Source organism: Actinia tenebrosa, unplaced genomic scaffold (assembly GCF_029948245.1).
Source record: "Actinia tenebrosa isolate PJP-AT-01 unplaced genomic scaffold, QUT_ActTen_1.0 PGA_scaffold15__27_contigs__length_11533743, whole genome shotgun sequence".
In the NCBI taxonomy this organism is placed as follows: Eukaryota; Metazoa; Cnidaria; class Anthozoa; order Actiniaria; family Actiniidae; genus Actinia; species Actinia tenebrosa.
In genome coordinates, this window is record NW_028292575.1 from 1,551,965 (window position 1) to 1,574,729 (window position 22,765).

Below are 22,765 nucleotides of genomic sequence, written 5' to 3' on the forward strand. Positions count from 1 at the left end.
TTGTATCGTCAATGTTCCCGCGAAAACACAGTGCCCTGCTTGGCTTCACTCCACTTATTTGGCGCCAATTTTTACACGTGGAAATGTAAATGTAAGATATATTATATTATCAAAGAATCATATTAAGCACGCCACAAATTATTTGTGTGCAAAGGCTTGACCTTGAAGTTCTCAAGTAATATATCTGAATAACCCTACTAGATTTGTATACCAAAAACATTTCACATTTTGTCGGCGGAAAATATATAGATGTAAATTCGGGAAAACAACTCAATTTGCCTCAGCTTGAGATGATGTTCTGCATGGACTCTTTCAGCAACCGGTTTCTCGTATTAACAAACCGTACTTGCTCGGAGGTACCACAGCTTTTGTTTTCGTCTAAATTACTCCAATACAGGTGTTTTCGAAGAATTGTGAGACAAATCAAACAAAAGCATTAGTTGATAAATTGCAGAATTAAGGGTGGTCACTGGTGGTGGTACCCGTGAAAGGACCTCTTGATTTATTGTTTCGTCAAAACAGAGCCAAATACAGTCTGTATACTTTGCGCCTTTACGGCTAAAACTATTCTCTCATTAGCTGTAATTACGATTACAGCTCACAATGATAGCTTTTAATTTTACAGGTAGCTAGCGATATTCGTATTTTTTGGTCGAAAGCTTTTGTTTCAAAATTATACATTTCTAGCTACAATCAATACAGCACGACTAATTGCAAACTCTCGCAGTGACGTCTTTAGCTTGCTAAGACAGTCTTCAATACTTCCTTATTTAGAAGAAATCGAAAGCTACTGATTATCTGAAAATACTAAAAATACTAAACTACTAAATAGTGCAAAGTGTTGCACACTTTTAGTGTTTGTACTCCAGGCTTGAATTGATGAAAAGTACTGATATATAGCCTAGCATGCGGAGATTTTGAGCCAGCTTACTCAAGCGCGCCAACTTAAGCAAGGTCTTCCAAGGTTAAAAACCAGACGAATAGTGACCATAAATATCCAGCTGCTCAAAAAGCAAAGCCAAGCCGAAAGTGCAAAGGATTCTGCGACTCTGCGCGCTTTGTCAAGTCATGCTCAGTTGACTTCGAAAATATTTGGCCCAATAACTGGTACCATGCAGTCTTAAGATAAGAATCTATTATTTCCAGCGTCACAATAAACGCCAAAGCACAGGAGCCGACTTGACTCTATCTATTCTTGCACATTCTTGTATACAAGGGTTTGGGGGGTGGGGGTCACAGTGTTGAAAACGGGCTTTCCGCGCATGCGAAACAATGATTTTCATGTTTTGAAGTTCACGCTAATAGATCTCTTGTCTACGTCAAACACATTAGAGCAGTTTTCGTATGACTGTGAAAAGCTTACGGCATGAACACGTGCGTGGCACTGCAAGACCAATCACGTTGCTCGAAAATTTGCTCTCCATCCAATCAAATACCCGAAACACGGAATGAAAAAGCGGCGTGGACACGGTCACGACAGTCACGGCACTGTCAGACCAATCATAGAGCAGTTTTCGCATGACTGTGAAAAGCTCATTGCCGTAAGCATGACGTGCCGTGACCGTGATGCTTTCTAAAATTTTAATTGGCTGATTTTTTTCAAGCGCAATATGATTGGTCTGGCATTGCCGTGAACATGGTGTGACCGTGTCCGCGCCGTGTTCATGCCATGTTCCGGGTATTTTATTGGATGGAGAGTAAATTTTCGTGCAATATGTGATTGGTCTGGCGTATCCCTTGCCGTGTCACGACCGTGTTCGTGCCGTGAACTTTTCACGGTCATACGAAAGCTGCACTATCGAGCGAAAAAAATCAGGGCCCGGTTGTACGAAGCCTGAATAGCGCTATCCAACGGATAAATCTTATCCAGTGCATAAATGTATTGGCAAACAGCATCGACCTATCCATTGGATAAGGATTTATACGCCGGATAGCGCTATCCAGGCTTCGTACAACTGGGCCCAGCCAATTAAATTTCTATAGAAAAGATCACGGTCACTGCACGTCGGCACCGATACGGCACTGAGCTTTTCTATGTTATACGAAAACTACTATATAACACGATGCGTGCGCATCCCTGTAGGCAAAATGAGTTATCGACGAACTGTTATAATTAATTTATATCTGAAAAAACTGCTTATTACTTCTTAAAAATAAAGTTAGTTTCAGGAATAAATGCAATTAAATGGACGTCCAAACTCAATGGCTATTTAACAATTATTCGTCAAAGGTGAAGTGAATATCGGGGAATAGAGAGTTTTAGATTGACTTTTTTTTCTCCCCGCAAACGGCAAACGTGACCACGTTTTCATAGTTTTCCTGTATTTTACTTTACCTTTTACAAACCTTCTCACCAAGTGCAAATACTCTTTTGTTTTTCTACTACTTGGACTTTTTTTGCGATTCTTTTTCAGTAATTTAAAAGAATTTTTTACTGGTCAACTGACGTTTCACGTTTGCCGTGAACGTAAATCTAAAACTCTCTAAATATTTACCGAGACGCGAGTCTGTAGTTGAGCGCGCTTGATTTACTATATTCTGCATTGCGCATACCTGCAATATTATGAATTTATAACATATAAACACACGAAAGTTTATAAAGAACAAGACAAACATGCATGCAATTACAAGATTCTTGTACTCGATCGGCGCATCGCATGCTGTGAGTTAGTGACGTTTGTGTTAATACCCCGCAAACCATATACAGTTGGTCAGAACTCTTTGTAGAACGAGTCATACAACAATAGAATTTAATATGTGCATATGATTTGCGGGGTATTCAATAGTTGTACTGGGTTTTTCTCCAGGTTCTCCATATTTATTTCCTCCGCAAATCTTTACACGCTCAATTTTATCCGATCGTTGATTGAGCCGCGTCGTGATTTTGAGAAAAAAATCAACAACACCCCTTAGCGCGCCGCATTTAATTGCCAGTGAACAGGAAGGGTGACCTTTAGGTAATAAGAGCAGAGGTCGGCTTGAATGAAACTATCGACGCGCGCTTCACAGGTATAGCCACAAGCAGAATGAAATTATTCCAGATAAGTCATGCATACCAGAAGTCTCAAGTTAGCTTGTCACGTACGCTGCCATTTCCGCGGCGCGAAACACGCAATGCTGCATAATCTACGTGACAATAGAAAAGATGATACTTGAAGGGCATCTCAGCATGACGCAAGCCAAAGCGCAAATGTATACTGAAGTTTGTTTGCTTGCGCACAACGACTTGCATTTATTGCTGCTACTCGTATTGGAAATTTAATGCAATATTACAGATAGTGATTTGTATTAGGAATATAAAACGTGCGCGCATGTCTCTGTACTGTAATACTAACACGCTGGAAGCTGTAGAACGAGAGAAGCAAGCTTTGGTAGACTTAAGAAGCGTAGCTGAGACAGACAATTGCTGAGACAGACAAATCAAACACTGCAGACAGACAGACAGACAGACAGAGAGAAGAAGAGACAGCCAGAAACGGAAAGTCAGACAGACAGACAACTATGCAGGACTACAAGAAAATCAAACAAGCAAACATACAAACAAACAAGGACTAAGCTGAAGCGGCATTTATATATCTTCGTACTTTATTATTTTATTGTGATGCCAGGGTACATATCAATTAAGCATCGATATGATGGCTTGAAATACCGATCAGCAGCTATTTAATATCTATTCGGAAGAAAATGTTGAAGACAATGTCATATAGCGGGAAATGAGAAAAGAAGGCGGGTTCTAGTCGGTCTAGATCTTAGAAATCGTTTAATTCTAAAGATCGTGATTCCTTGCATATTGCAGGCTTTGCTTTAAACATGAAACATCTGCCATGAAACGAAGAACTTGTTGCGCAACATTAGCATTGCATGTAAAAGTGCATGTAACGTTGCCTCCGCCTTCTTTCGTTAGCCCGCCCAATCAGAATTACTGGACTGTTGCGCAACAGCTTGTGCCACTTCTTTAGCCCCAAAACCAATCCCCCAATTTTCGGTGCTTTGTCTTCTGATGCTTTATATTTACCATTTCATTCGTCATCAAACTCGTCAAAATATATTGTGGACTCCCTCGCCTATGCCTCGTGATTCCACAACATTTTAACGACTAAATGACGAAAGGGTGGTAAATAAGAGGATATAACACGGAAAAATGAAGGAAATTTAGTTAACTTTATGATGTCGCTACAAAACAAAAAAAAAAAAAAACAACAAAAAAAAAAAACAAAAAAAAAAAGGCCTGGGATTCCTGTGGCTTTTAGATGTTCTTTTGGTTGGGATCCCTGTCGCGAGTATTTAAACCACGTGACTCGTTCCTTGACCTTCGTTCCTGTCGAGCAAAGCTTTTCTTCCAAAATATTTCATTTTAAGGGATTTTTTTACAAGATATATAAAAATGCCTGGAAAAAGAGTGTATGTCATTGGTGTAGGAATGACTAAGGTTGGTTATCATTGCATAATTCGTGTACAATTATCTCTAAGACGGCAAAAAATTGCTGTAAAATCTGCATAACAGTCAGGTGTTTGTTGCAAAATTTGCTCGAACTTTTAAATCCAAAATGTTCAATCAATGATTTATCTGTACTACAAAATTATTGTTATTTTCTTGGATTTGCAAGTTTTGGAGGTTAAGAGAGTCAAAGTTTGTATCATAAAGTTAAAATAATAGCTCGATTTCTTAATTTAGTTTTTTGACATTGTTTTGACTCATTTTTTCTGCAATGTTTAAATTTTGGATGTCATGTCTTTGATTGTCTTCTTCAGTTTGAAAAGCCAGGAAGAAGAGAGGATTTCGATTACCCAGACATGGCTAAAGAAGCAGGTGATTACATAATATAATACCCTAAAATTCCAGTTATAAGCCCCTATGTAACAGTAACCTTTCTCCACCCCCTTTACACGACCCAGTCTAGAGGGCCACAAGTTTGTTAGCAATTGGTTATAAGCTCTCCCCAATAGACCTCTTCGGCTTGGGGTAATGTTTTTCCATTTTAGGCCATGTGTCATTCCCTTGAGAATAAGATTCTTTGTTTGAGTTGTATCCATATTCATGTGTCTTCTCATGTGCAACCAAGTGCAAACCTTAAACAAAGAAGTTATACTGAAATGGGAAAACATTACGTCAGAGCCGAAGAGGTCTATTACTCCCCCAGGGGTAGATCTAGGAATTTTAGAAGGGGGGGGGGGGGGGGGAAGGGTACAATTACAAAGGTTTTACCAGGAATTTGAGGTAAACGGGGTGACTGTTACTAACGATATACTGAGATATATTTGAACAAAAAGGAACAAAAAGGACCCCTCTTACCATCCCTAGATCCATCTCTCTCCACCCGACTATAAGCCCAGCTCTACTATCTAGAGTTTATTATGTTGATGACAGAACATATTTCTTTATAGCTTACTATTCGCATAATCTGTTCATAGGTATTAAGGCCCTGAAGGATTCTGGTATAGATTATAGTCAAATCCAGCAAGCCGTTGTTGGATATTGCTATGGTGAGTCAAGGCACGCTGATACTGATTAGAGGACTTCTGTTGTGTTGCGACAACATATATTTCAAAGTTATATAATCAATCCCACTTTACTGCAGTTTTCGATAATTCTGCAGACTTAGTAGCAAATTCGGTTTTTCCTGCCGTCAATCAAAAATAATCAACATTTTATGTTTTTGACTGGCAGCAGTAAAAAAAAAATTTCACAAGCCCAGTAATTGAAATGTCTGAGTCCACAGAATATAGAAATACTAGTAATCAGTGGAGCTGGTTTGAGGAATCTAGGAAAGGGTCATCACAATTTTACCCTGGAAAAAAGAATATTTAACTTAGAGCTGTGTTCATAATGTATGGCAGAGGGGGGGGGGGGGGGGGGGGGCAGGTGAAATCTTAAATAAAAATAATAATTTAAGACCCCCCCCTTGAAGTCCCCCCAAAAATAACAATTTCTCCCCCAATTCTCTGAAAAAAGTTTTCAAACCCCACCCCCATTTTACTGGTAAAAATTTTTCTGATTCCCCCTAACCTGCCCCCCCCCCCCCCTGCCATACATTATGAACACAGCCGAACTAGGGAGGCGTGAGGGAGATGGAGTTAACTTTAAAACTTTTTAAAGCCTAACTACATGCAGAGCTAATGAGAATAACAGCTGGTCATCAGATAACATCCATCCTGGATTGGTACTTGTCTGGTCAAATCTTGCCTGTCATTTTTACCAGTAACGTTTAGCCAGAAACAAGATATACCAAGCTAAAACTAATTTGACCAATCACCATGACTGGCAAACTGACCAGATGTTATTTCCATCCCCGACAATGTTATTGAATATTATTATCGCTTTACTCACGATCTGACTTCTCACTGGCCGACAGCCCACGGCCAATCCTTGATATCCTGTGAACTCAACATGATAAATGCAATATCTGAAGGTTTTCCTGCTGACACGGCCTTGGTCTTGATAATTCACTATATCACGCTCAACCTCATCCAATAATTGTATAATGTTTCTAAATTTAGGTGAGACAACATGTGGTCAAAGGGCTTTGTACCAGCTTGGTTTGACAGGGATCCCCATTTATAATGTAAGTATATGGCAGCATTAAAGTAAGTTTTTTATGTTTTGCACCATCATGTACCAGCATCCATAATACAGCTTGGAATGCCTGTAGTTATACAGAACAATAAAATCCCTTTGCTCTTTGGAAATTGAATTCTTTCTCATATAAAAGGATGGTATTGTTTTTGCTATCTAACATGGCTGCCATCATGTCATGGTGCAAACCTCAATTCCTGGACAAAGCAATGCATGTTGGCAGAGTTTGTTGGTCCCTGAATATAAGAAGTTTTCTCTGGGTTCCCTGATTTCACTCCATCTGCAATACCCAATGTAGCAATGCCCTGACTTAGATTAGCCCAGAGGCTGATTCAGGGTTCAGTGCAAAAACTCTAACTACATCATCATGGATAATAATGTTTTCAGGTCAATAATGCTTGTGCAACTGGATCAAGTGCACTCTTTCTGGCTAAACAGTTTGTCGAGGGAGGTATGTTTAATTTCATATTTGAAATCTTTTATGAACCTTGAATCATGAGGCATAATAGACACGTGAATAATATTAGAATAATGAATAAATAAATCACTTTAATTTAAGTGTGTATTTGTTCTAGCACTTACTAACTGGGGACACTTTTCACTTGCACACACTACAACTACATTGAAAATAATCTATGCACACAACGCTCAACTCACAAATTTATCATTCTATAAAGTTATGAATATAATTAATAATCATGAGATGTGCATAATAGACCCGTTTCGAATTCCAAATTACCGCTGTGTTTCTTGATTACAGACTCATTTGCACAGGGTTAGCCTCGAGTTTGTGCAGAATATTCACGTGTTCCAGTCAAGGTCCGTCGAGTTTCAAAATGTTTGTATTGTTGAAGTTGTGCATTCTTTATTTTTCTGTTGGTATTTGTGAATATTTAAACACTGATACGGGAACACAGGAACACAGCGGTAATTTGGAATTCAAAACTGGTCTATTGTCCAAGGTGTGAAAAGATTTATATCATTGCAAGGTGACTGCTGTTCTTCTTGCTTTGCTGCAACAACACAGTTATGTATACAGAACTGTGAAGGGGACTGTTTACCAGTTTCAAATCAGAAAATGTTAACTGATTTGGTTAATTACTGTTCACAAATTTTATAGAATAATTTATTCGTAGGTTGATTTTTTTTTGGTCTGCCTAGGTGCCAGTGATTGTGTTCTAGCTCTTGGGTTTGAAAAGATGGAACGAGGTTCTCTTGGTGCTAAGGTAAATCAAATACAACCCTATAGTTTATTCTCTTCATTAAAAAAGTGTTTAGAAAAATGCTTTTAAATTTTTTGTCTTAAAAAAGCAATTTCCTCAGTTTTCCTTGGTATGTCCTCTTATTTGTCCTCTTATTTGTCCTTTACTTTTTTTGTCATCTAGCCATCAAAATATATTGGGGACTTCCCAACATTTTGACGGCTAGATGACGAAAATTGTAGTAAATAAGGGAACATACCACGGATCAAAAACTGGAGGAAATTGGTTAACTACCCTTGTAAAATGAGAACGATTATAAATGTATTCTATTATTTTATACTTGTTGTTTATACTTCTTGTTGTAGTACACTGATCGTACTTCACCTATGGACAAACACATGGAGGTGATGATGAATCGTTATGAGTTTGCAGCTGCTCCTGTTACACCGCAGATGTTTGGTAATGCTGGTAAAGAACACATGGAGAAATATGGTATATGATGAATGATTAATTGTCTGAATAGCCAGGGTAATCAAGGAAGGAAGGAAGGAAGGAAGGAAGGAAGGAAGGAAGTGTCATTTTGTCACCAACTAAGAATGGTTTTTTGTAAGGTGCTTTTTTTTTCATAGGTTGAAAAGAAAACTGATAAATGTGTAACACGTGCACTGAGTTATGGGACTTTTTACGAGACACTGGTGGGGTGCTGCGCACAAAGTTAACCCAGGGAGGGGTGCACCCCTTAGAATCAAAGGGAAAAAACAGTATTGGTTATCTTCGAAGTAGGGGCACAAAGTCGAACCAGGGAGGGGTGTGCACCCCTTGCACCCCTCCCCTGGATCCGCCCCTGATCTGGAGGACAAAACAATAGGTTCCAATTCTCATGAGAAGAGAGTAATTCCTTTGTCTTGGTCCCAGATTGAGCTGCTTTGATGTGGGGGTCTATAGTTTTTTAATTAAGAATTTCGTTTTTCCATTTTTTTTAGGAACATCTCCTGAACATTTTGCAAAAATAGCGTACAAGAACCATCTACATTCTGTCAACAATCCGTAAGTCCCATCCTTAGACTTATTTTCAATATTGTCAGAATACGAACTAGTAATGATAAAAGGGTATATTGTAATGGTAAAAAGGTAAATTATTACACCGTGAAAGTAGGAAAAAATGAAAAAACTTACTGACGTTTCAGATGCTAGTCCTTCGTCGGAGTAAAAGAGAAAGTGGTAGAAAGGAGAGTTTATGTGATGAGGATAAGACAAAAGAAACCAATGAGAACAAGGTGGGCAAGGAAACGAATGAAATAATCAAAAGACAAAAGAGTGGGTTAGTTAAAAACAAAATGTTCATTAATCCCGTTGGGTCTAAGAGTGCCCAATAGGTGAATAAGCCGCGAATTCCTTGGAGAAATTTACTCTAGCTCATTCTGATTGAGGCTTCAATATCAACTTTTAGTTCACTTGGGGTAATAATCTTGGGGCAATGGCTTCAAATCCCATTGGAAAAAGGCCTTTTGCATTACATTGACACTTGATTGTTACTTGATTGCAAAAAATTTGGACTTCCTTTATTTAAAGGTTTTTTGCTGGATTACTAATGTCATATCTAAAAACTTTTCAAAAATGCTTTTTTCCCTTTTTCCCATGAAATACTTTCGATTTCAAGATACGAAGCAGTTTATAGTTTGTTTGCCATCCAGCAGGGCCTTTCCCAAGGTACCCTGAGCTGAAATGATTCGTTATCAAGGTCATATATCAGCACGTGACTGTTGTTGCAAAAAGCCTATTGATGGTGGTGGCATAGGGTGTTGCACTCATCAACAATAGAGTCTCTCTCCTGGGAAACTGAGTTTTTTCTCATGTAAATCACATTAGACCAGATTTAATTGTTCCTGCCTCGAGCCCCGTTTACACTGGCGATTTTTGCGGCGATTTTTGCTGCTATTTTTGTGGCAATTTTCGGAGATATGAAATCTTTTGTCTCATCCTTAAAAAGAGACATTCGTCTAGGAAAATCTTGGTATCCGGAAAAAAATTTACAAGTAAATTCTTTACCATTATTTATTATGGACAAAATCGCAAAAATCGCAGCAAAAATCGTTAGTGTTAACGGGGCTTCAGGTCATGGCTGCCTCTATCCTCGGAATCTCCCCGTCTGTTTCGACTCCTTGTAGCTTCAGCTTTGAATGCTCTTGAAATAGAGCGCTGATGGAGAGAGCGGGCTAAAGTGCATACTGTCGGCCATTATTGATTGCAGTTGTATTTCAACTGAAGTAACTAAATAAGAGCATATAAAAATAAGTTTTATATAGTTTGATTAAACTACATTATATGAACTAACAATTGTTTTTTTTTACTAATTTAGGAATTCCCAGTTCCAGAAAGAATATTCTCTAAACGAGATCAAGAACTCTCCCATGGTGTATGACCCACTTACAAGACTACAATGCTGGTAATGCGTCATTTATTCCCCGCTCGCGCGCTCAGGATAGACCTAATGCACTGTTTTCCAATTTCAGACCACGTGTCATTCCCTAGAGTATAACTTCTTTGTTTAACGGTTGCGCATGTGAAGACAGTGTAGAAAATAACACGTTGTCTGAAATGGGAAAACGTTACGCCCAAGTGGATTTGGTATGTTGAACTTTCATAAGGAAAATTAATAAGGCCCTGTCAACACGTATCCGGAAATTTTTGTATCCGCAATTTTTTTTTTTTTTACGGATACGGGTTGCGTTCACAAGTGTCCGCAAATTTTTGTGTCCATATCCGCAAATTTTACGAAAACGGATACGTGTGGACGGTGAAAACGATTCGAATACGCTGCGTGCGGACGCGAACATTTTCGTATCCGCAAAAAAAAATTTCGTTAATTTGTGCGCTTGTATTTTTTAAAGAAATATAAAACGCTACCCTTCGTGGTTTAATATGCTTCTCTCGTGTTCGGTTGGTTTTTTATTTGAGGAAGAGCGCTAGGGACTCAGTAGGTCGAGTCATCAGAAAAAATCAAACTTTTGTGGAAGGCCAAAGCTTTTTAATTCACCTTTTCGGCGCTAGCCGTCACGTGGTATAAATTGTGTTAGATTGTGTTACGGTCACCAAAAAGTTCGGGCATTGTTCTCGGATTCCCATACAAATTCACTGACTTTAAAGAGAAAATTTAGATAGATTCCATTAGTGAGCTCTCTTATCAGCAGTAAGAAAAGCTTCAATCAAGCTAGAAAAATGGTATTTTACTTGTATTTAGAGAATTAACTAAAGAAATCTATCTAAATTTTCTCTTAAACTCAGTGAATTTGTATGGGAATCCGAGAACAATGTACGAACTTCTTGGTGACCGTCACACAATCCAACGCAATTTATACCACGTGACGGCTAGCGCCGAAAAGGTGAATTCGACGAAAGCTGTTTCCTAGAGTTGTTGGCTTAATAGAAGGGTCGTGAAATTCTTACTGAGTAAGAGGAGAAGGGCTGCAACCATTTTAAAGAAGTTTACTGCGAATCCCACAGCCCTCCCAACCGATAAAAGACGTACCTTTTCTAAATTTCTTAAGTATTATAACAATAATCAACCTTTTTCTTATCTATCAGTCCTACGTCAGATGGTAGCGCTGCTGCTGTTCTAGCCAGTGAAGATTTTGTCAAGAAGCATCATCTAGAAGACAAGGCAGTGGAAATCGTTGGCATGGAGATGGCTACTGATTTTAGGAGTACCTTTGAGGACAATAGCTGCATCAAAATGGTTAGTTAAATAATACCTTTAAAAGATTGGAAAAAACTCCTAGGGTCCTGTGGACACGTATCTGAATATTTGAAATTGAAAACGGTTGCTTTATTTTGTTTTCAAAAAAACTTATCTCGTCCACACGATTCATTTTAGGATCTTTTATGTCCCGCCCAGTGGTAGATCCAGGCAAGGGCAGGTCCAGCCAGGGTGGGGGGGGGGGGGGGGGGGGCTAATTGAGTTTTTTCTGTCAACACAACGGAAAACAATAAAAAAAAGCATCTAATTTTTCAGTTTTTTTTCTGCTGAAGGGGGGCTGAAGTCCCCCCTGGATCCGCCCTTTCCAGGAGTGGTTCTTTTGGGTTCCATGGAACCCCCCCCCCCCCCTTGTAAGATCTTTTGAAGCTAATCATGTTCTTTACTCCCAGTAGAATGAAATTGGAACCCCCCCTTTTGTGAAGCCAATCTTACTAGCTTGTCCGGCGTGGCGGCCATTTTGGAACCCCCCTTTTGTGAAGCCAATCTTACTAGCTTGTTCTGCGTGGCGGCCATTTTGGAACCCCCCTTTTGTGAAGCCAATCTTACCAGCTTTTTCTGCGTGGCGGCCATTTTGGAACCCCCCTTTATCAAAGTCCTGTTTCCTCCCGTTCCCATTCTCGTCCACACGTATCTGTTTTCGAAAGTTTCGTTTTATTCACCGGATACGCGAGGACGGAATGAAATGCATAAAGAAAAATTCCGTTTTCAAAAATATGCGGCATGTGTGACCTTACTGTTTTTATTGCAGGTTGGTTATGACATGACCAAAGCCGCTGCTGAGAGACTCTTCTCTAAAGCAGGTAAGTGGCAGTGATGATGATGATGATGATGATGATGATGACGACGACGACAACAACAACAACAACATAAATACCATCAACAACAACTTTATTACCAGATTGATAACATTGGTCCTCGGTAATGATGGAGAAAATGGTGATGACGATAATATTAATGGTGGTGGTGCAGGATAAAGATATTGGTGGTGTAATGATAATAATTATAACCAAGAGAATATGAACTAAGTTAGAGAAGGAATCCTACCTATATAGCCTTGTAACCATCATGTGCACAGTTTGATGCTATTTTTAGCTTGGAGATATTTTGAGCGAAGAATCTGATTGGTTGATAGGGTAGGCGGCTTCTAGTCTCGCAGTTAGCAAAAGCCTGTGTTTTTGTCGCTTTTCGTGTCCTAAAACGAGGCATTAAAGGAAACACGATTATCGAGCGGGCATGGTAACGAGCTAAAAATAGCATCAATGATTGTAAAAATAGCATCAAAGTGTGCACATGATGGAGCACGGGGATTCCTTCTCTTAGTTCATTTTCTCTTGGTCAAAACTAAGTACGTTGTTGGTCATAATAACGAATCGTTTTAATTTTAGTTATAACATTTTGAACAGGCTTGGCTGTGAAAGATGTTGATGTTGTGGAACTCCACGACTGTTTCTCCACAAATGAGCTTCTAACATACGAGGCACTTGGTCTCTGTGACGAAGGTAAGGAGGAAAAATCGCTCTTTCTGACTCAATGCTCAGTTGCTCAAGATTACCCGCAATTTTGTGTGGAATATTAAACGATGCTCTCAAGTGAAGATACTTGAAGTTTCAAATAAATTGTTAAAGTTGTGCATTGATTAGAGTGCACACCATATACACCTAAGAAATCGTTGTCGCACCAAAAGCCTCAAGCAACAAGCCAAGACTGCAGAGAACGCAGGTACTTTTAGCTGTAATTAGTTTATTTATGGTGCATTTTCATTTATTGACTTCACAAATTGCTCCAAGCAAGGCTGCTTGAGATGATAATTAGTGGAGACCATGAATAAATCAATTATAGTTAAAAGTACCGACGTTCTCTGGAGTCTTGGCTTGTTACTTGAGGCTCTTGGTGCGACAACGATTTTCGAAATAGGTGTATACGTGAAAAAGTAACTAAAAAAATTGTACAAATCTGTGGAAAGGTTTGTAGGTTTGTCGATACTGAAATGAGGCTAACCCTGAGTACACGAGTCTGTAATCAATGGAGTATGGATGAGAATGGAGTATTTTACAAATTAATAAAAAAAATACTTATTAGGCGAAAACGCAACTGTACTTGTCAAAACACTGGTTCAGTAGAATCCCTACAACTGGCTACTTTTATTTGCCAAATTAATCAAACAAGTCTTCATCAAAATGTTAAAACAATACCTTGGTATTCGTATTATTAGGATTAGTAGTATAATTTAAAAAATGTACAAAAACTGGTTAAAACCAAAAAACGGTTAGAACCAAAAAAAGTTAAGGCCAAGAAACTAAAATAATTGTAATAAGCACGCAAAGGCACTTGGGATAGCCCTGGATCCTCCTTGGGCTAAACCGTAACCGTAACCCTAATCTATTTAGTTCAAGACATTCTCGTACCGAGACTCTCCATCTTTCGCTTTCGCTGAGAAGGGTCTGGGTACGAGAATGAGTTTGAGACAACTTGAACTAGTTTACTCGCTAGCTAGTCTTTAAAATTAAAGTCTTTGATTATTAGTCATGTAAAACTTATCACTAGGCTCGTGGTAGTGAAACCTTGGAAGTTCATGTTCTTGTTTGGTGATCGTGTCCTCTTCCATGTTTGTAATCATCTAGATGGAAACCGTTAGGACCATATCTGAACCCTATTACCACTCCATTCCAACACGCACACTCGACCACCAGCTGTAACCACTACATCAACAGGATGCGTCATCTGACCAACACCTGTACCACGGCTACCAAATGACCTTATAAACTGACCTTCTTGTGTGAAAAGTTGAACACGGTGATTGCCACTATCACAGACAAGAATCATGTCTGGACCATAAACAGCCAGTCCACGTACACCGTTAAACTGACCGTCTCCTTCTCCTTTTCCCCCAAACTTGTACAAGAAAACTCCGTTCACATCAAAAACACGAACATAGTATGTGTTCAAGTAGGATACAAAGTATTTTTCATTACCATAGGTGATGTACTGAGGCTGTTCGCTATTATCAGGCATATCAAAGTCTATTCGTTGTTTACTGAACACCTTGATACTTGGTTTGATACCCAGTTCTTGTTTTCCCAGACAGCACACTGCGATGTCTTTATTATCGTTAACACACATTCCCCTCGGTGCGAACCATTGGTCAGGTTTGTAGATGGTTCTTACATAAGTACCGTTCAAGTCAAACTCTTGTATCCTGCCTTCACCATCTGTACCATCACTGACAATTATTCTTTCTTCATTAAAGAACGCTCCAAATGGATGACATAGTCCTGCATCGTTAAACACCCTTAAGTAGTTTCCATCAAGACTGAATATCAGAATTCGGTCGTTACCGCGATCAGCAATAGCTAACTCTTCGCCTTCACTTACTGCCATCGAACGTGGGCATTGTAACTGTCCTCCATTATAATTTCCTTCTCCGAAGATTTTCTCAGATTTAAGCGTCTCCGTAACTTCTAGTATGTTCACTTTTTGTGGTGAGTTGCAGATCGGTTCCCCTCCAATTTTCACCTGTATTTCGTGCGTCCCGTTTTTCTGAGGTTTATAACTCACACGGTATTTCCCAGTTTGCTCTTCAGATACTTTCTTTTCCACCTCGTTGCCCTCCCCATCTTTGATTCTAACATCGATAGACTCGATTCTTGTGGGGGACACTTCTCCTTCTGTATTTCTGGTGATTATTTTGCACTTGTTAATAAAACCGCGAGGAGCTTTCTTTATTGATTCAATCGTGCACCGAGCAGGGTCCGTCACGCTCTTCACAATTTTTCCGATGTTCTGTAACGACTGAAGAAATTGCTCACTTGTCACGTAACAAACTGTAATGTCACGCTGTATTGACTTGTTGTGCAAGACGGAAGGTGTTTCCAATAAAACACGGCTTCTGATTTGAAACGCTTCCTTGCTTTCGATTATCTCGTATGGCACTCCTCTTTCCTTTAAAGTCTGCCATTGACGCTGCAGCTCTGATAGTAATCGAATGTTACTGTTGATATCCCTTTGTTCTTGATCATTTGCTGCAGTTTGTTCCTGTAGTGTCTGATCCAAAGCACTGATCATCGCTGTACTGTGATCTCTAACGGTCTTGCAAATCATTTCTTCTGCACGGCGAACCTCTTTCTTAGCCAGCTCAATCTCTTGTCCAATTCTCTCCTTGTTTTGCTCGGAATGTTTTAATTCTTGCTCGTATTTTTCTTTTTTTCCTTCAACACCATCAATATCCTGCTGTAAGCCTTTCTTAACCTCTAGAGCAGCCCCCTCTAAGCTCTGCATTCGATGGTTTTGATGATACAAAGTGGCACATTTTTGACACACACTTTGTTTACAACTATCTTCTTGGCAGAAGTATTCCAGCTTGTTGTCTTCGTGAAATTTTTCTTTGCAGAATATCTTTTTGTTCATATAGTTGGCAACGTTTTCTTGCTTAAAGTCCTTAAACATCGTCGGTTGATGATTATCTCGAAGTTGTTTGATGCTCTCGTGGGTTTTGATGCATTCTTCACATATGGAGCCTTCACACTGTGGGCAAAATGCAACCAGGACTTTAGGTTGCTCGCAGCTGACACAGACAGGTAATATTGGTTGGTTGGCGTCACTTTTCATGGCATGAAGTAATGGAAGAAGAGAATTGAGGTAGAATGAAGAACGAAGCTTGGAAGGATCGCCGTCTGGTACATCTATCGTCGTCTTGCACATTGGACACTCCATTTGTTTGATAAATGGATTCCCACTTCTTGCATACCACTGAGCAATACATTGTGTACAGTAACTATGAAGACAGGGAAGAGTTTTGGGGTCGGTAAATATATCGTGACATATGGAACAAGTTAACTCTTTCTCGAAGTCCTCTACATAGGTGTTTACCGCAGCCATTATTCAATGTTTTGCCACGTATATTTTTATCATTCTTAGGAATTTTACTGCTTGACTGATCATGCTTAAGGAATTTTCTGGAAGTGTTGTATTTTAACAATCGATCAATCAATCAATCAATTTATTCACACCATAAATTACAAACTTTACACTGATTACATATACACTTACAGATAGATGGTACTGGGATTCATAAAATAGTAAAAACTAATCAAGTCAGGAATCCACAGAACGTAACATAAATACTGCTTTAAAAAAACCCTTCAGATTTTATAAATAACCTGAAACGACCTCAAAAAATGAGGATACGGCTAACTCACAAATGAAATACTCCTATTTCGAGTTTGCCTTTGCTCAGTCTTAGCCTTCTATTGAGTTCAATTGTCTTATTTTCTTTCATTAAGGCGCATTGTATTGTAAGGAAGGAAGGTACGCACTACGGAACGATATAAGTTGATATGGTTGAAGAGAGCTGAATATTATAACGCACAACCGAGACTAAGGCTGAGTAAAGAGAACTCGAAACTGGAGTATTGCATTTAGCTTGTAAGGTTTTATGGAAAAACCCGAATACAGATCCTCGTGGGCTCCCAGTGATCAACGATTTCGCTCTCTCTATGTTGTCATGTCACTGCTTGACACCGCTTCTGTGGGTTTGTGTTTTATGAGCCTGTAGTCAAGCAGAAAAATAATTTCACGGTCTCCTGCCACTAAATCTAGATCTTTATTACGAAACTAGAAATATAAGAAAAATACTTGGAAAATATGTTTTCATATGTGTATAAAAGGATTTATAAATGCAATGAAGTTAATTAGTTCTAAAACTCTTCTGCAGACCTATGCTTGGGAATTAAAATAGTCACTGAATGCCCTCTGGCTAGATTCTTATTCCATGGTTGATCTTGGTTGATGCTATGAAAATTGCCCCCGCCGAGAGCTCCAGCGTTAAGCAATTCATAAACACATTGGTAATGGAAAAAGGCTACTTCAAACCTAGATTTCTACATTTAATAGGACGAAGCGTTCAAACTAAGCGGTCGTCGTGGGTTACTGTCGAAATACTATTCGTATTAAAGAATGGAGTAAATGAATCCTTTGTTTCATTTACTATTTACTAGATGTTGGATACTGCTTTTGCTCTTTCATTGAACATGAATGTCATGGGGTCCCTAAGTAAAGACTTGTTTGTACAGGATTAGCCTCGTTTAGGAGCAAATCTAAAACATTTGCACATGTCAAATGTAATGTAAGGAATGTGCAGCTTATAGAGGGATTTTCATAAACCCGTGAAACAAAATTTAGCTATTAACTTCTATTAACGCATATTAATGTGTAATAGCGGTTATTGGCGAGACAACTAAGTAGAGTGCTCGCACTAAACCCGTGAAACAAATACTAATTTTTAGTACTAAATGGTGATAAATAAACAATAGGAAACAAAGAATTCTGTATGAAATAGTACTAATTAGTACTAAATATTATTCACGGGTTTAGTGCGTGCACTCTATTGCAGTGAAAGATTATTGACTGTGTTTTATTACTTCGTTGTTTAAAGTCTAATGAGCAATAACTCGTACTAGTTTGTTTTAATGATTCTTATCCTAACATTTATTTCACGGGTTTATGAAAATCACTCTATCATATTAGCCATTCCCCGGTTGAGAAAAAGACCGACTCGAGTTGGCATTGCAGTGCATTTTGGGAATGTTTTAGGGAACGAAAATAGACGCCATCTTGGAAATATGTCTCCTTAAACAGTCCCTCAATGCACTGCAATGCCAACTCGACTTAGTCTTTTTCTCAACCTTGAAATGGCTAATGCATACATAAAATGTACGTCCAATTAATATTTTATTGATCATGAATTTTTTGTTCCCCCAAAAAATACATGAAAGCCTCTCAATAGCAAGAGATTAATAATTCCATTCGACATTTCAGGCAAAGCAGGCGAGTTTATTGACCGTGGGGACAATACCTATGGAGGAAAATATGTTATTAATCCAAGTGGCGGGCTTATATCGAAAGGGCATCCTCTTGGTGCAACAGGTACCTTATTACTAGTGTGGCACGGTGTATGGGCCTCTCCTTTGCTACAGTAAGGAGCACCTTCTTGGTGCAACAGGCACCTTATTACTAGTGTGGCACTGTGCTTGGGCCTCTCCTTTGCTACAGTATGGAGCACCTTGGTGCAACAGGCACCTTTTTACTAGAGTGGCACAGTGTATGGGGCTTTCCCTTAATGAAGTATGCAATGCCTTCTTGGTGTAATAGGTATCTTATTATTAGTGTGGCACAGTCTATGGGGCTCTCCCTTGATACAGTATGGAGCACCTTCTTGGTGCAATAGGTACCTTATTGCTAGTGTGGCACAGTCCATGGGGCTCTCCCTTGCTTAAGCATGGAGCACCTTCCTGCAACAGGCACCTTTTTACCAGAGTGGCACAGTGTAGGTGGCTCTCCCTTGCTAAAGTCATTACTAGTGTGGAACAGTCTATGGGGCTCTCTCTTGATACAGTATGGAGCACCTTCTTGGTGCAAAAGGTACCTTATTACTAGTGTGGCCAGTTTATGGGGCTCTCTCTTGCCGCATCATGGAATGCCCTCTTGGTACAAAAGGTACCTTTTTACTAGTGTAGTATGCACAGACGGGGCTCTCTCCAGCTACCGTATGGAGCACCCTCTGTGCGAGATCAAAACTCATTTTGTACTTGTGTTTTCGTTAAGGCCTGGCTCAATGTACCGAGATATGTCTTCAGCTCCGCGGTGAATGTGGCAAACGTCAAGTACCAGGAGCAAGACTTGGACTACAGCATAACCTGGGTTTGGGAGGCGCTGTTATTGTTGCTTTATATCGACTTGGATTCCCCCAGAGGAGGTATTTTCGACATTTAAGGAAATGTATCAAATTGAGCTGATCCTCGCAGTATATGAAGCAACTTACTCAGCTGCAAATTGAAAGACTCAGAAAACATTCTGTGTCTTGAACGATATTGTAACGCGTGCCCTGGCGATTCCTGTGCCATGCTCTAACCTTATTGAAGGAAATGTTGGATAAAAGTTATTAGAGCGCTTTTCGTATAAGTGGTAAGCATACGGTAGTGACTGTACGACATGCCGTAGCATTAGAATGGCTTACGATGGTTTCGCAGTCATTTATTCCGTTAAAACTCGTAGTTAGGATTATATTACGGTAAGATACGGTACGGCTACAGGACGACTACGACTTTTCCGTATCGTTTCCTACTACTATGATAACCGCTCTAGTATAAAAAAGATAAGGGAATTAATTGAAGCATTTTTTGCTCTAATATTAATTGGACCTTTAAGTAAAAAAAAATTTTTTCTATAGGTTTCGTCCAGTGTCTGTCCACACGTCTGCCTCCTCTTCCAAAGGCTTCAAGGCCAAAGCCGTTTTTGATGAAATCCAGAAAGAAATGGAAAAGGTCAGTAGGAATAAGGGGAAGAAAAGGCAAGCTAAGGTTGTACGTCGATAACACGACACGGACAGTGGTTGACATGTTCATCATTGTCATTAGAGCAGTTTAGGTATATGACTGTGAAGAGATCACGGCACGAACACGGTCATGACACAGCAAGGCATACGCCAGCCCAATGACATTGTACGAGAATTTACTCTCCATCCAATCAAAGTCCCGAAACCCGACATGAACACGGCCTGGACACGGTCACGCCAAGGTCACGGCACTGCCAGACCAATCACATTACGCGAGAAAAAAATCCTCTAATCAAAATTCTATAAAACATCATGGTCACTGCAAGGCACGCATACAGCACCGACTTTTCACAGTCATACATATTATCAACATTATTGCCGTCATTATCGTTATCATCTTCAGCATCATCATCATCATTATAATCATGTTATATTCTACTCTGCAGGACGGAGAAAATTACGTGAAGAAGGTCAAAGGAGTGTTTTGTTTCAAGATCCAGAAGGGACCTAATGGTCAAGAGGGCGTGTGGATAGTGGATGCTAAGAATGGAAAAGGGGCTGTCAAATTTGGTGCCAATGGTAAGATTGTGGCCTACTAAATAGGATATTTTCGTAACCAGCAATAGAGGTACTCGCCGCTGTTGTATAGAGGCTTTGCACTGTCACGTGATGGCAGCGATGACAGGAGCCACAATAATAATTTCTTTTTCTCCCTGGGAAACTGAATTCTTTCTCATGTAAATCAGATCAGACCAGATTCAATTGATCTTTTTTGAGTTCCAAATTACCGCTGTGTTCCTTGACTACAGACTCATTTACTCAGGCCTAGCCTCGGATCAGTGTCTCAAATTCACAAATACCAAGGGTGAAGTAAAGAATGCACAACTTCAACAACACAAACACTTTGGAATTCCACGGACCTTGACTGGAACACGTGAATATTCTACACAAATACGAGGCTAACCCTGAGCAACAGAGAACTCAAAACTGGATATTGTTCCTTCCTTCCTGTCGTGGCTACCATCACATGATGGTGCAAAGCTTCTATTAGTCTCTTCATAGGATGATCTTGCTCTCCAGGAGTAATAATCAGACGCATTGATAAATTCAAATGCTTTTTTCTGTTTTCTTGTTTTAGATAAAGCCGATGTTACCATAACAATAAGCGATGATAACTTCTTGAAGCTAATGACAGGCAAATTAAACCCACAAACGGTAAGTTTATAATCGATATATTTTTATTCTTATTCTTGGTTTGCAATCAATCCCAAGAGAGCACAATAACAAAAGGGATGTCCGCCATGTTGGAAGATATAACAAAGGAATTTATTAAAAAATCTTTTGTCAAATTCTTCCAACATGGCGGCTATGACGTCTATTGCAAACGAATAATACTCTTACGCCTATTTCTCTACCTTACTCACCCTTCCTTTTGAACTGCCACCCTGCAGCTCTTTTACCGGATCTCTTAGCTTCTTACTAAGTTTTCCTCATTCTCCTTCTCCTTCTCCTCTCAATCTCATCAAATTGTACTGATTGATAATTATTTTTATCTTTTCAAGGCGTTTTTTAAGGGTCACCTGAAGCTGAAAGGCAACATGGGCCTTGCTATGAAGATGAGGCAGTTCCAACCGAAGGCCGTCAAGTCGAAGTTATGAATCCTGAACCAACAGTATCCTATCCAATACTACCACTATTATCGCTATATTTGTACAATGTAAACAACTTTATCACCAAAATACAAAACAAGGAGAGTTGACAATTTAATTTGTAAATGCTTCCCACCTTTCCATCGCGATCAAAAAATGTCTGCATTCTTGGCAAGGGGTTTTTTCTCAGTGTTCTCCGGTTTTCCTCCCTTCCAAAAATCAACTCCTAAATTCCAATTCGATCATGGAACGAGGGCCACTGGCTATTAAGTGCTAACCTCGTAAAAACAAGGGCGGTTTTCAAGGGATGGGTGAAGGGGAAAGGGTTACCAAAGTAGCCCCCGGCGTTTCAACATATCCCCATCCTGCGTCTCAAGTCAAATAGAGTACCGAAGTGTGACGTCATCAAATTACAAAGTTTGCAATTCAGTTTTGAAATGTTCATATTTGAAGAGAACAAACCATTGCCTACATTTCTGCCAACTGTAAGGTTGGTCCGAGCTTTAAAAATAGAAATATGGGGTATTTAAACCCCATACATTTTCTCTTATTTTAAACTGGATCCAGACATACTAGGATATATATCTCAGTCTTTCTTTGCTCTGTCGCTCTGAGATTTCACATCATATTATATTTTTACTTGCAGTTTCTGATAATGTTAAGTACCAAAATCCTAAATGTCTTTAAAAACAATTTTTACACAATTATACACTTAAAATAGCATAATTACTAAAAGGAAGTTCATACCTAACAGCAGTCCTGTCCTAGGGATCTGCAATGTGGGCAGACATCGGATCCGATCGGTGTCTTTACTAAGATAAAGTCTAAAGTTAAAAAATATTGCCGGCGTGGTATCGTTTAGTACAAAACGGCTACAAAGGGGGGCACAAAACACAAACAGACCAGTTCAAAAACATGAGCGAATTTGCGTATAAAAATTTTCTGTGGGAATAAATTCATTTCTTATGACTTCAGCAGTCAGACTTGTTTGGGTGAACTGATCTTGCCGAGTTGTTACGAGTCACACAAGAACGTCGCGGTGAACAACTTGGAAATTTTCTTCAAGAAACACTTTGACATTCTCATTTTAATGCATATAACTTCCTCACGGTACCCCCCATGGGATCCAATTGCTCTTCTAAAGTTATGCAGTATGACGAGTAATTGATTACCAAGTTCAATTTCCGGCAAGTTCTCGAAGAAAAACACATTTAAGAACAGAGTCTACAAACGAAACCGCTTCCAAGTGCATGG

General features: G+C 39.4%; 2 protein-coding genes across 2 annotated transcripts; one reads left to right on the forward strand and one right to left on the reverse strand.

Annotated features, from left to right (window-relative positions):
* Nucleotides 1-4,293: 4,293 nt before the first annotated feature.
* On the forward strand, nt 4,294-21,629 carry LOC116302758 (sterol carrier protein 2). Its single transcript, XM_031712127.1, has 18 exons — nt 4,294-4,429; nt 4,753-4,810; nt 5,413-5,484; nt 6,499-6,563; nt 6,962-7,025; nt 7,736-7,800; nt 8,142-8,268; nt 8,760-8,823; nt 10,136-10,222; nt 11,362-11,512; nt 12,282-12,333; nt 12,937-13,032; nt 18,347-18,454; nt 19,133-19,283; nt 19,758-19,851; nt 20,309-20,441; nt 21,001-21,077; nt 21,425-21,629. The coding sequence occupies exons 1-18, from the start codon at nt 4,385-4,387 to the stop codon at nt 21,518-21,520; spliced, it is 1,605 nt and encodes a 534-aa protein (XP_031567987.1). The 5' UTR covers nt 4,294-4,384; the 3' UTR covers nt 21,521-21,629.
* LOC116302757 (E3 ubiquitin-protein ligase TRIM71-like) lies at nt 12,405-16,416 on the reverse strand. Its single transcript, XM_031712126.2, has one exon. It carries the CDS (start codon nt 16,406-16,408, stop codon nt 14,165-14,167), a length of 2,244 nt encoding a protein of 747 aa, XP_031567986.1. The 5' UTR covers nt 16,409-16,416; the 3' UTR covers nt 12,405-14,164.
* Nucleotides 21,630-22,765: the final 1,136 nt, after the last annotated feature.

What these genes read in the sequence shown, in the direction of transcription:
- LOC116302757 (XM_031712126.2), bottom strand. Translation starts at nt 16,408, where the DNA reads ATGGCTGCGGTAAACACCTATGTAGAGGACTTCGAGAAAGAGTTAACT.
- LOC116302758 (XM_031712127.1), top strand. Translation starts at nt 4,385, where the DNA reads ATGCCTGGAAAAAGAGTGTATGTCATTGGTGTAGGAATGACTAAG. An exon ending in CTACATTCTGTCAACAATCC is followed by an intron (nt 8,824 to 10,135) that starts GTAAGTCCCATC and finishes TTACTAATTTAG; the next exon opens with GAATTCCCAGTTCCAGAAAG. An exon ending in GCATCCTCTTGGTGCAACAG is followed by an intron (nt 18,455 to 19,132) that starts GTACCTTATTAC and finishes GTTTTCGTTAAG; the next exon opens with GCCTGGCTCAATGTACCGAG.